A 14,697-nucleotide genomic window follows, 5' to 3' on the forward strand; every position below is an offset into this window, starting at 1 on the left:
AACCAAACATTGAAACACTAGTACCAGTACTATTGAGAAAATAGTATCACTATTCTGATTGTTTCTTTTTCCCTTCTTCTGTGACACTCCCATACTCTGAGCTACTTAAGAGACCCCTCTCCAGGTCAATGGCCTGTTTATGGAGCCTTATACTACTGCTACCTGGCCCCTAACAAATGCTGCCATGTCTGCAAGAACAAAGTAAGGCTTACCAAGTATATTGCAAAAGCTAGAAATAAGGCCTCAATTCAGAAGATACAAAGTGCATCTTACTGGAAGAGTTATACATAGTAAGTGGTCACCTATCAAAAAGTAAGTACCAGCCATCTACAGAGATGGTACCATCCCCCTAAAGACCACTGCAGCATGTTAGAACACTTGGCACATTTAAAGGTAGGGTTTTTGAGGTAAAAGTTTTTTGAAGGCTATGAGCAGACCTTTCCAGTTCTTTATCATTTTGATTGTCTAGCAGAAACTAAAAGTGTCCCTGAAATAGTTAAAAAAAAATTAAAAGAAGCTACTGAACTGGACAATTCTCATACTTATCCTAGAAAATACTTGTTAAGAGCCATCCATAGGCTCAGTCCCAAACACTGAATCTTTTCCCCTTAACATTCACCTCCCAGACAAATCTTCTAAGATTGCAAAATACAGGTGAGGAGTTGTGGGGGTTTGTTTAATGGATTTTTGAAATCCATTTTTTATTTCAAGTGGGGTGTTTTTGCTATTAGATTCTAAAGCATACTACTTGGCTTGCAGGAAGTTGGCCACTGTCATTGTCTCCATAACTATCAGAACTGTGGATACGGAGAGAGAACTGCTGGCTGACATCTGAGTGATTTAAGAATGTTTTGAAATCATGCATAGTTGTGTGTCACTTGTTATCATACAGGGGTAACAGAGTTAATAAATGGCATCTTTGAAGATGCATATGCTTGCCCATTTAATGTTGCAGTTCATCTAAAAGAACAGAAGTAAAATCCTATAAATGAAAAAAGAAAAAAAACCCACCATTTTCTCTGATTCATTGTCCCTTCTAGTTCAGCTCAGATTGAAGGAGAATAATACTTTCAAGTAGTAGTAAAGAATGTTTTATTAAAATGGAAGTCTTTCCAACCTTATGTATCAAAACTAAGGCCACAACTAATGCTAACACAAAGTCAAGAACCTCAAAAGGTTCGCATATGATACAATTTAGAAATCTGAGACAAGGCTATTTTACAAAGTTACTCAAACATTCTGAAATGCAGCATTACTTACTTGTTCTAAAATATAACATCAATTATCCTAGTGATAATATTTAATGATACAAAGTACTGAATTATCAGTGCATATAACCCGTTTTTATTTTGGTCCTGTGACAACTAACTTTCTGCATCACTCCAGCTACCAAAATAAATGAAAGTACAAAACATTGTAATGGAAGCTGCCAACAACTCCTCCCTTTTGTGGTCAGTTAATTTCTTTTCTTCTAATGCTAAATATCTCCAGTCATAATAGCAATAAATTCTTCTTGATTGACTGCAAAAAAAAAAAAAAAAAAAGAAAAGAAAAAAAAAGAAAAAAAAGAAAAAAAAGAAAATCATTAGACAAACAGCAAACAGCAATAAACCTTAAAATAAAATAATGCATATCTGTACTTTACTTAAAGGCTTCTCTGTTAGTATTTGTTGCATCTGATCCATTACTATAGGTGTTTACAAATTTGCTTCTAGAACAAGGGTTTTGCACAGGTTTTTTCATGTAACATGAAGTCAGAATGCAAGCTTTATTATGTAGAATACTTAACCCAGAATCTAGCTCATTTATAATCACTTATATTATTTCTAATTATAAAAGTAAAAAAATACTCTAAAAGTGAAATATGATAGAAAAAAATCCCCAAGAACCATATATAAGATGGCTATGCAAAATAGTATTATTTTAAAGGTCTACAAAAATGTTAAGAATGGTATCTGAATTTTATTAAGGACTTTTCTAGCAACAATACCTTAGTTAGTTATTACTTAATTCAGTTTTATTCTTAAAATCATAATTCAAAACATTTACATCCAATTTACCATCACAGATCAAACAACACTATTTCTGTCTCCCCATTCTATAACACTTGACAAATACAGAACAAATTTTAAGGTTGTTTAGCAATTATTACATAAATTAGCTAGATTTAAAATGGACATTTGATGAGCCTTCCCCCATTTGAACTTTCTTCATTCTTCATTTACAATTAACAGAAATTTTACACAAATGCACTTGAAGAAGTCATAATAATACATTAATTAGTGTTCATTAATTATTTTGCTGCAGTTATACCTGAGGTGCTGACCTTACTCATACGTTAAAATATAGCCCCTGTAAAAGAGTGAACCAGGGAACATGTTCACCCTGCACCTAATGACTGCACTGGGGAATGATTAGAGTAAGATGGCGGTATGGAAAAGACAAGACACATGCAAAGCCCTCACAATTATCCATCCCAGCCAACATGCCCAAGCTATTCCTAAACAAAGCACTGCAAAGAAGGAACTACATTCACAGCTTGAAGGAATATTAAAGAAATTCAATTATGTTAAAGAATAAAAAAAAATCAAAAAACCTAAGTATGTCCTGCTGTATGAAAAAAAGTAGGAAACAAGTATATTTAGTCTAGCTTAAGGCCCTATGCTCTGAAATACCAGTCCATCACACAGTTACATCTAGTTCTAAGACACAAAAATACTGTCACTGTATTACTTTAAAAGCACTTCCACAGCTTTATCACAGTAACAACATATCAATAACACAAATTCAAACATCGTTTCAAAAATATTCTCTGGTTTACAACATCCTTGAAATCACGCTGCAAAGTGGAAATAAAACACTATAATGACAAATTTTGGAACGTTCAAAGAAACTTCAAAAAGCAATGTAGTTACAATTCCCAGTAACCAAAGTAATCCCAGTTAGTCCCCTTCAGATATAAGATCTGTTCACAAGTTAAGCACCACGTTTTTCATGGTATCACATTTCCCTCAACTCCATGACATAAGTCATCCTAAAAGAACAAACTAGAATCACAGCTAATAAAAGAGAACATTGACTTAGAATCTTGAGCATTAAAGGTGCATATTTTTTCAGTGGTGGGTTTGGCTACATGTCTTACTGTTGTGTCAAAAATCTGAGACACGAGACTGAATAGTGTTTCCTACAGTTGCATCCACACAAGATTATCAAAATTGCATGAACTGACACCGTGGAGTTTTTCAAGCCAGTTGTGCTCAAAACCAGAAGTAATTATTAAACCCAGGAATACCAAAGCAAGATTATTTACATATTTAAGGGAGACAAAAATACGTCAAATATACTTTCTTTTACAGAAATCTGTGTAGTACTGTACCAGTAGAGCTCAGTTGTTTTGCTGGGAACATAAGGGTTCATGTAACCTGAGTAAAATACAAGACACCTTATTTCACTGTGAGCAAAATCTCTCAAATGTAATGCAGGGTTTAAACCTAAAGTGGTATTATTCCTGTATTTGATATATCAATAAAAAATGCTAACAATTAACAGTTTGAAATTTTTTTGGAGAGCAGGAAAAGAAGGAGGATTAGATGACAGTAAGATTTTACCACATTTGCCAGGTGTTTGAAGACAAATGAAATGGTGATTCACAGAATAATTAACTTTCTCAAAATGAATCTTGAAGACTACGAACAGCCTCAGTTTTCTTTAAAGAACAAAATCACACAGAACTTTAAGGATAAACAGCACAATACGCAAACATTATGCTGTCACTCTTCCACATTCAATCTTCTGCTTGCTCTATCAAAAACAATGAATGGATGATTGAATAAGAGGAAACTGAGCCACTTAGTCGTAGCTGATCAGCTTGATTTAAAAAAATGTAGCACTGACACAAAATAATGACTCAATAACCCCTCTGAAAGGAACTAATGCTACATGTTCCATATGTAGTACCCAAATAGCAATGTGACAAAAGAACATCGATCCACAATTCTGACATCTCATTTGGCAGCTTCAGGAGATCAATGCATGACAAAACATATTTGCACAAAGAATTCTAATTTCACTCACCTCCACAGCTATGACTTCCAAAAATAACACCTATATTGAATAGCATAGAAGACTATCTGTCAAAAGGCTGACAACACAATTTTTTCCACTAGTACGTGTGCGTTTTAAGCCCAACATATGCTCACAAGCATAAATATCATTGTCACAGGAAAAACTGATGACCTGCTAGTGAAATCTAAGATATGAGTCAACACCCTGTAAGAATGGTGCTTGATGGACTGATACATTCTTTTTGTGCAAGGTCCTAAGTGAGTGATCCTCAAAATTCAGGTATTAAGGTTTCTAAAGTAACAATAAGGTTTTTTTGAAAATAATGAAAAACTCTAAGTTTCAGTGTTGACAATGATTTAACAAGAGCAGTATCAAACTTCATTTGCTTATTCATTCTTTTTCTACCTAGTAAGTCCCTTCTGCAGCCTACTCTGTATGGACCTTGTCAGTTGCAGAGCCATTTTTCACACTATGCTTTTCAGCACTCCAAGGCTCAGAAGTATGTTAAGGAGCCATTCAAGCTGATCCTACACAGACTCAGTCTACTTCCAACATGATTTATTAGCTTAATGCTCCATATCAAATGCTGAAATCACAACAATGACACTCTGCCGCTTAAAATATATTGAGTAAGTGACCAAAAAACTTTCTCTCAGCACTTTACTGCTTTTACTGATTAATAAGGAAATAAAAATGTAATGTAGGTACACAGAATCTCTCTTACTTCCACCTTCAATTACACTTTGATCCATCTTTTAATAGACAGTGGCTGACTAAGAGTTGGTGATGAATCAATTAGATTCTTAAACTCCAGGATTAGTAGCTGTCAAAAGCAATTGTCTGCCTTATTTATAAGCTAAATTATGCTTCAGATGAAAGTAATCTAGAAGGAAATGAAAGAGGACATTTTCACAACAAAATAACACCTAAGAAGGGAACAAAATTAAGAACAAGATGATATGGTGTTATATTTACCAACACATACTTTCTCCATCTCCATCCTTATCAAATTCTTCAATCATAGCCCGCAGTTCTTCATCAGACATATTTTCACCCAATTCTCTAGCAACCCGGCGCAGGTTTCTCAGACTTATTTTACCAGAGTCATCATCATCAAACAATTTGAATGCCTTGAGTATTTCTTCTTGAGGGTCTCTGTCCAGTATCCAATCTGTCACTGCAAAAATGATACTTAAGTTAGACTAAAAAATTTTAAAAGGTAAACACAGAATGACCTTTGCAGACTAGGACAATATAAAGAACACACGTCTGATTTCACCTGTTCTTACATTTCTATAGAATTCAATGTGCAAATTTTTTTGGCTGTTGTCTGACCTCTCTTTCTCGCCTCGGTTTTCCCAAGCTGAGTTGCTCTTTGGGATGTACCTGTTGCAGTAGAAAGCTGCATGGCAGTTCAGACTTTCCACACATTTTCCAATAGGAACTTAAAGTATACACAAGATGCCTCTCTTTCAAAATTACAAATTTTCAGAAAAAACACCATCAGCTCTTTTAGATGAAGGTGTGAATTTTTTTTACTTTACATGTTTTCATCAGGATAGAATTTTGACTGGGAAACAGTAAGTGAAGAAAAACATCCACACGGAACCTTCCTTTTAAAAATAAAACCACACTAACACAAAAAGCCCCCGTAACCAACCAACTGATCACATCCCAGTCCCCCAGACCTGAAAACAAAAAAAGACTAAGCACAGGGGTTATGAAAAGGATGCTGTCTGATTTACAAGATGTTTATTCTGAAAGAATTCTTCAACCTTTATTATTCTTTTCAAGCTAACCATTTATCAGATTCCACAACAGAAAGGACAACTTGCCTCATGAAATATTTCTCTAGTAATTGCTTCAGATCAACCAACAATAATGTATCTCCATGTCTTTGGACCTGCCAGTCTTGTATTGCAGGGTTAGTCTTGTATTATCAAGCCATTAAAATCACATCAACACCGTTTGCACAGAAAGAACCCTTACCATCTGCTACTAACTGCAGATGGAATGTCTGCTCTGGCTTAGCTAACTTGAAAGAATTTTTCATGCTCATACAAGCCAACTACAGGAATCAAGTTTACATATCTAAAGATTTACTCTGAATTTAAATATTTTCTTTTAAAACAACAGTGCTGCATGACAGTATTACAGAACTTGAAACATGCTACCTTTGGTGACAAAAAGACAACTGAAAAATAATAAAATATCTCAAAATACAAAATTATAGAAGACAAAATATAATTGCACCTTTATGTATTTCAGTTGAACAGTAAATTAAGAGAAACTCAAGAATTGCTTACCTATATTCAGCAGCTCTTCACAGTTAATGTCTCAAAAACCTATTTTATCTAACTCCCAGTCTTTAGAAGTGGTATCATATTTAATTCTGTGTCAAGGTCATATGGCACCACAGCAGTATGCTACTTCAACTCAAGTTTTCCAACAGGTTCAATCCCCTTATAAGTATATACTGTGCTTTCTACAAGAATTTCTTGGCTTCTTGGAGCACTTAATGACTGTTGATATTGACAGCCAGGACAGAACAAGAAAACAATGAACATGACTGGGCATCAGGAATTTAAAAAGTAATTACATGGTAATTACAGTACATTCATTTTATATAATATTACATAATGTAATACATAATGTAATATATCATTTTAAGACTAGTATTACTATCAAATCAGTACACTCATTTTCTTCCCAGTACTTCCACACACACTTTATAAATCAGAAAAGAACCAAAAATAATGTTCTATAACTTGGAATATAACTATAAAAAATATTATCTGTCATTAACAAGACATTTCGTCCAGTACTAATCTGTAAAACAATTAAATGTTGTCACATTTCAATCACTAATTCTTTTGATACATTAAGATTATTGCTATTTGTAGCCAAGAGCAAGTTCTGGGGGTTTGGGTATTTTGTTCCATAAAATCTACAGAAATAAAATATCTTGAAGAAATGGACTAGCATGAGAATAATGAACTATAATGGACATAATAAGCTGGAAATATGAACCCACACAGATTGCTTTTTGGGAAACATAAATTGTATGCAAAAGCATAAATTATGCATAACCAAAATCCCCTAAATGCTTCAAAGAAACATCAAGTCTTAAAATTATGCAGATCACTACAAATTCAAAGTACATAAAATTTCCCAATACACAAATTTCAGATGAAAGACACAACTAGTGCTACTGGTTCTATCAACAGTTGAAAATTCTTGTAGTACAATATTTAAAATCTACTTCAATTTCTCTAATCTTTTTTATATATGAAGTCTGTAGTCTGCTTGTCTGTGTATACACGCCTTCCCATGAAATTCAACGCCAAATACCTTTTCCACAGCAGGAAGAAGAATGTCACAGAGATTCATGAACAAGACAAGAACATCTACAGTTTAAATTTGCATTTTTTCCTCTGTGTAAGCTTGAAAGAGATTGGAAGAAATTGATACCCTACTTCCTTTTATACTGTAGCTATCATTCATCTCTACATAACAAATTAAGAATTCAGAAAACAAATATTGATTTTCCTTTACTATAGACCTATATTAAGAAAAATTTTAAATGAAATCTCCCACTTCTATTTCTTAAATAATTGAAGAAGTCCACAAAGAACAGCTTTGAAATTGTACTCACTATTATAGGCTAAATATCTCTAGAGGCAGAAACACAATCAAACACATACCAACTTCATTAAAATCTTCAAAAGTGATCTTGCCTGTTGATTCTCGATCATAATCTTTAAGTATTTTCAGGACATCGGCTTTTTTCACATCAAAACCCAAGGCTCTCATTGCCACCTTTTGGAATAAAATGGAAGTGCAATCATAAGATTAGGATCAAAATAAAGATTTAACAGATTTTCCTTTTAATTTCAGTTATTACCTTCTTGCCAAGAGAGAAAGAGCATATCAATGGTTTAGTAACAATAAATAAATAAATAAATAAATAAATAAATAAATAAATAAATAAATAAATAAATAAAAGGAAGAGAGCTTGGGATATTAAAACCATTTAGAACCACTATTAGGAAATGGAACATCCAGTTACAGTGAGGAAAAAAAACCCAAACTTTTGCATTTTCAGGCATTTTACAGACTGGACCAAATGCATCTCAGGACAAGTAAATTTATTCCTCATTTCCAAAACCATTTCAAAAATCTTATCATCTTAAGACAAAACCAAAACTCATTCTGCAAATTGCATGCAAGTGTATGTTCATGGATTTACAAGTCCTACAAGACTTTTAACTGCTTTTCTAGTCAGGCACAGAAGCCAACCTACATTTTACTTCTCCATTAGTGCAGAATTCCAATTGAGTTTCCCATTTCACCTTAGAAGGCAACAGCTCACTACACAGCACCCTAACTTCCTCCAACCTCATGAATACAGGCTAACCACACATGGAAAACGACTGAAGTAATTATTCAAAAATTGATGCTATATGCTGATTTGTAGAGAAGGGGACAAGTAGTTTTTTTCTTTATGTGTTTCTGCTCTTTCACAGTTTAAGCTTCAGGGTGACAATATTTGATTGGACAGTTAAGAAAGAGCTTTTCAATAATCATGACAGCTGGGAATTCAAAGCATACCATAACCAGAAAAAGCATAACCATAAGCAAGAGAGTGTCCAGCAAAACCCTAGTCAGAGTGACTTCCACCAAAGATAAAATAAGTGAACTCCGAAATAAAGAGAAGGGAATTGTTCTACCTAACACACTCCTGTAGCAGCAAATTAAGTACAAAAAAGACTTTTTTTCCTTCTTCAAATTACTTGGTAAATCCACACTATAGAGCCAATACACTGAAGTAGGCATTCTTAAAAAAAAAAAAATCTCACTCTATATGTGACTAAAACACCAGCCTCTCCAAAGCTACTTTTTGTTCTTGATGTCTTAATTAAAATAAAAATGCATAAAAGATTTAAGGCAAATTTAGTGAACCCCATTTACTACTCTGCAGACTTTCTGTGGGAGGCCTTACCTAGAAAGACATCCTAAACTCCATCTGCTAATAGCTATCATTAGGAGCATCCTTCTTTGGGAAGGGCAACTACTGAGCCTCCCTCAAAAAGCACACCTTATTCCTACAAATCATAGGCTTTCTTTTGAAAAAGAGAGGTAAGCTCTGGCTGGTAGTCAATAGTTTTACAAATTTGATTTACATCTTTTACTTACATATCTGAAACCAACACCAAGCTTTAAGTTATACAGTGTCTTTAAAAAAAATCAAACAGTTTTTCAAGAGTTTTTCCCTCTGTCCAAGCTTATCCTTGGATAGTTTTTCCATCTGTCCAAGCTTATCCCAGGTCTGTAATTATACCAGGGTTATTTAGAATGCTACAGCAATTCTGTTACTCATGAAGTATATAAAGTGGGAAGAAAAACTTATTCTTACATCAACAGAATATTTTCTATTTTTTGTTTTTTTCTTTTCTTAGCTCCTTTAACCCAGCAACACATCTTTAAGGAAGTTTTTAAAGATACAGTCAGCATCTTAAGAATTCACTATGGAAGAGATATACTATCTGCTATAAAATTGCTTAAATGAAAGGAAACTTCTACCTTTAATTCATGATAATTTATTGCTCTATCCTTGTCTGTATCAAACAATTCAAAGGCATCTTTAATTTCCTGCTTCTGTTCCTCAGTCAGTTCTCTTCTTTTCTTCTTTTTAGTTTTGTCTACTGAGAGCTCATTCCTATATAAAGAAAAGGAAACATATTGTAACAGATTTCTACTGGGAATCTGCCACTGTAGATAACCTTTTCCACCAATAAGAAACTCACCATAAGTTTAGGAATCACGACCTTACCTAGTCAATATTTTCCCAGCTTGTATCCCCAGTTTAAAATAACATTAGAAACAGACAATTACCTTGTGAAATCTGAATGACACCTTCAGTCTCCCACCCAAAATAAAACCAGCACAGGTATTTTTGTAAATAAGCAGGAACAACAACAACAACAACAACAACAACAACAACAAAAAAGGTAGAAAACTTACCAGTTAAAAAGGTTTCTTGAGGCTACAAACTAGATTAGCAGTTGAAATTATAGAGCTCATGAAAACAGTTAGTTTCTACACTGTAGCTTAAAAAAAAAAAAAAAATCTGGGGACTGATAGGCCAGTGGAAGCCAAACTAGGCCAAACAGTCTGGCTACTGAAGCTAGCATTAGGTGCTACAAATCAGCTTTGTTGCCTGTAACAGTTCTTAGATAAGGTACTTGCAGGATTTTTTTTTTTTTTGATCCTTTAGATCCCACACATACACACTGTTTTGAAGATATTTTGGTCTGTTTTGGTACATACAAAAGAGACAAGCCCTCCAAATCAGCAAATCTTGCTCAAAGACAGCCCCCTTTTCTTTGGCTAGTCTAGGAATAAGCTTATATTTTCAGAGGAGCATAGTAAAAGGACAAGAGACAATAACTACAAATTTTAAGGGAAAAAAATGCAGCTGGATCTAAGGGAAAACATTTTCCCAGTGCATGTGGTGACATGCTAGAACAGTTCCATTGGGAGGGAGTGTCCATCATCAGAAATTAAAAAAGGTGCTTAGCATCCTGAGCCAGCTTTATGTAGAAGCTGCTGTGATCAGGAAGCTGAACAAGATGACTTCCATAAGTTCTTCCTAACCTAAATTACTGTGTAGTTTATGCTATACTCTCAGGAATAGGCTTTTTATTCTCATTTGTCCTTTTGCACTGGAGGCACAATGAGTGCTGTATCACCTAGTGTAGAATGCATAATGATTACTGATCAGAAAACTGCAAGATTACCCTTCTAAAGTCCCTCTAATAAGCTACTTTATGCCCTTCTTTGTTGACAATTTGCTAATTTTAATCAAATCCTAAGCTTAAACACTTATCTAGAGTTAGCTTTCAACAACCACTGAAGCAAAAATCCCAAATACAGACAAGAAAAGTGCAAGCTGCAGAAGCTGAGCCTGCTTCAAACAACAATACCCTCAAAGAGTAAGATGTCCTTAAAAGACCAATTGAGACAGTATGAACTACTCTCCCAGTCCTAGTCACATAGCCAGGCTGATTTCACACAGGCTCTGGATTACTACAGCTCTTGGAAGGACTAAAATAACTGAGCTGGCTATGTGACTAGGACTGGGAGAGTAGTTCAGATCTAGGGAGCCCAGATTTTGTGCGCTATGATGAAGAAATCTATTTATAAATCTGAAAGCAGATTAACACCGAACTCTTCTGAAAGAGCAGTCTGGGTACTTAAGTGTTCATTTACTGCTTAGCATAAAATAATTTATCAAAAGAAAAAGCAGTACTCAAATACAAGCAGTTCAGTGCCACTTCTGCAACTACTTAACCATACTAAGCATGAAGTTCTTAGACCTGAAAATTAAGGACAACAGTTGCCATGTAAGCGTTTTAATTACACTTGAAGACAGAATTTGCCAGGTAGTGGGAATAATAAGCCGGGCTCCTTTATGCAACATCTACTAAATCAGAATTTATAAACAAAACAAAGCCGAGCAGTTTAACTTCATGCCTATTCACAGGCCTTTTGAAAGCACATCACACAACCCAGAAGCGAACCTCCCAAGGCCAGACGCGCCGGACCCTTCCCTCTTCCGTTAGAGCCGGGCCTGATCCGCCCCCGACCGCGCCAAAGGGATCAGATGTGACCGGCTGGAGGCCGGGGATGACCCAGGCCCCGCCACGGCCTGACGCGCCCCGCGTTCCGCCAACATCTCCCGAACGGGGGCGACGCGGCCCTGAGGGACCCCCACCCGCGCTCCCGAGCGGGGAAGCAGGAAAGCGCCGTGCTCGTACCGACCTGAGGGCCAGGCTCATCGTGCCGCTGCCGGGCAGCCAGGTCCGGCTAACGCGCCCCCTCCCCTCCGCACGGCCCGTGCGCGTACGATCCCCAGCGACGCCGCGCTACAGCCCTTGACGACGCCGCTGAAGCCACGCCCCCACCAATTACCTCTATCTGATTGGCCTGGGGTCGATAAACTCCCGCCTTCGAGCCCTAGGCACTCTGCTATTGGCTGAGATTCCGCTACTCAGGGCGGAAGGGGCGGTCTTGCTCTGAGCTGGCGATGGCTCCCGGCTGAGCCGTAGCTGCTGGGAAACGGGCAACAAAACAAAGTTTTCCTAAGGAAGGGTGTTTCTTGATGTTTGATCTTGATTTTTCAAGCCTAATCAGGAAGAAAGGAGATTTAATCCTTGAAACAGATAGACGCTACAAAGCAAGCTTAAGTGATGTCCAGGGGTTAGAAAGAAAAATCTATTGTTGGAATTTCCTTGTCAAGGTCTAGGGCACGACATGTTTCAGTGATGTCATACAAACAATTCAGAATTTCTTAGCCACAAGGACATTTGGCAGAACCGCCAACATACGGAAGAAATTACTAAAGGCAACTCAGCAACTGTGCTGAATCAGCTCCAGTTCCAGCAGACCACTTACCAAGCTGCCCACTGTCTCAAGGACTGGGCATGTGGAGTAATCAGCAGGAGAAGTGAGGGAATAATTAACAACAGAAGACAGAATTATAATTAATAAGAGAACAATGTAACCTGAAGCCAATGAACATTAATGCATTTGTTTGCTAAAATGTGTAAATACTAAAGCATTTTGATAATTGGCGTGCTTGATTCATGGAATACCACGCAGCACCCAGGCTTGTGCAACTCTGAAATAAATAATCCATGTCTCCCTCAAGTGTGTAATTATTGGCTTATTGCACACGGGGTAGAAAATCTGATTTTTGTGGTCAACACTTCTATTGGCTTTGCTGTAGCCTGGATGTGTGTTGGCTGTGCCAGAAGAACTCCCCGTGGCCCCAGGGCCTGGTCACTAGTGCTCGCTCCGAGTGTTGGAGGTGCGGTGGACTCTGGAGGAGCACACAACAGTGGCATTTATGGAAGCATTTCTGGCACTTGTACAGATTTTGCCTTACTAAAAATTTGATTGAAAGCAATATGTACTGTGTGGAGACTGAAGACCTTTATGTATAGTTCCAGTTATCACTGACACTAATATTTTTGTGTCTTGCAAAACAGTCAGTGAATCTACATTACGTGTCTGTGTGGAGAAAATGCTCCTATCACTGGTGAGAAAACTCAGATTTGTGAAAAGTGCTGCCTCAGTGCTCTGTTCTGTGACAAAGTAATTGTCACTTTGCCTTGCTTCATAAACAAGGGCAGTTTCATAACTAGCTTTGACAACATAGTACAGTGTCACTAACTGGACCATGATGATACTCAGATCCTTGCTAATTCTATGTTATGCAGTCTGGCTAGACAGACTGAAAATTCTTAGGAAATGAAAAATTCCTTCAGGGGTTTCAGTCCTAACAGTATGTCTTGGAGATGTTTTGCACCTGTGTTTCCAGTAATAAACTATCAATGCGTTTACACTGAGTACCGAGAGTTGAATATATAGAGTTTGGCTTGCTCAAGATACATTTTTCCTGAACAAAGTCAAGCAGAGATGAAACTTATTTTGCTGTCTATTCATATTATGCCTGGTCCACAGATCAAATAGGCAGAAACAAGAGGTTTGTAATTGACCCCTCTTTACAGATGGTAGCTTTGCAACTAAAAGCATAAATTACTGGCAGGTTTGACCCTCAGCCTGTACTATGGTGCAAATATAACCACAGATACATTTTTGTGTGTGTGTGTTTCATAGAACATATTTATTTGTCCAGAGAAAATGAAGCCTTAACCAAATGGTGAGTGAAGTTTGGGAAAGTAGCACCAGGAGCCCCCAGCTGCACCAAGAGCTCCAAATTGCGCTGATTCATCTCCACTCTCACCTCCTGTGCCTGTTGATCCTCGGTCTCAGCATAGGGGCCCTTGGTTCTTGCCTGAGCTGAACGGGGGTTATTCCTGTTCTTGTACTGTGTGCTGCTCTTGCTGACATATTTACCAGACTTCGTGCCTGGCCATGGACTTGAGTCATTACCTTGCCGTTGTCTGCAGTCACTGGGCTGCTGACAGATCAAGATACTCCGCAGGGAGGTCACAATCCCTGCCTGTCTTGTGACTGCGCTTCACTTCCAAGTTGTCCTCTCTCATGGTGCACCCATGCAATGGCTGCTCTGTGTCAAGCAGAGAGAAATACCTGATACTGATAGTCTGGGTGTGCTTCTGGGAACTGGAGATCCACATTCAAGTCCCTACTTTGAAATTTATAAGCTAAAAAGTTGCTCCAGAAACCAAAGTTCCACTCTTTGTACATTGATTTAAGTTAGCAGCAGTGCTTATACTGCATGTGAAATGAAGATGCAAAGAATTCCAAAGAGAAAAGACAGGCTCAAATAATAATACCTAAAAATATGGTGGCAGTAGCAGTGACTTATAAATCCTTGCATTTTCAAAGTTGGCTAAACCCGTCCTAAAACAACCTCTTATGAATAGAGTTGTTAAGTTAGAATAGCATTAGCCTGTTCCTCACGCATACATATTGTCAGCTTAATAAAGAATATAATTACTAATTAAATATATTTAAAGATTATTCTGGCTTTTACTTAATTTTTCAAACTCATCTGTTGCTTTTTAAAAGTAATTTGTGGGGCTGTCTGCCAGGTCTGTCTTCCCTTTGAGTGAAAATATAATCTTCTGTAGTCCTAATTTA

The 14,697-nt window shown here is 36.8% G+C and overlaps 1 protein-coding gene across 2 annotated transcripts; it reads right to left on the reverse strand.

The window, feature by feature from the left end:
• Positions 1-1,075: 1,075 nt before the first annotated feature.
• Positions 1,076-12,047, reverse strand: CETN3 (centrin 3). 2 transcript variants are annotated; one of them, XM_059873099.1, is made up of 5 exons: positions 11,890-12,047; positions 9,649-9,784; positions 7,770-7,884; positions 5,041-5,242; positions 1,076-1,521 (listed from the first exon to the last, which is right to left on the reverse strand). In XM_059873099.1, the coding sequence occupies exons 1-5, from the start codon at positions 11,904-11,906 to the stop codon at positions 1,365-1,367; spliced, it is 627 nt and encodes a 208-aa protein (XP_059729082.1). In that variant the 5' UTR covers positions 11,907-12,047; the 3' UTR covers positions 1,076-1,364. The 2 variants fall into 2 exon arrangements, with proteins under 2 accessions (XP_059729082.1, XP_059729083.1); XM_059873100.1 differs by having other exon boundaries at positions 5,051-5,242; positions 11,890-12,046.
• Positions 12,048-14,697: the final 2,650 nt, after the last annotated feature.

This window comes from Haemorhous mexicanus, chromosome Z (assembly GCF_027477595.1).
Source record: "Haemorhous mexicanus isolate bHaeMex1 chromosome Z, bHaeMex1.pri, whole genome shotgun sequence".
NCBI classification, from domain to species: Eukaryota; Metazoa; Chordata; class Aves; order Passeriformes; family Fringillidae; genus Haemorhous; species Haemorhous mexicanus.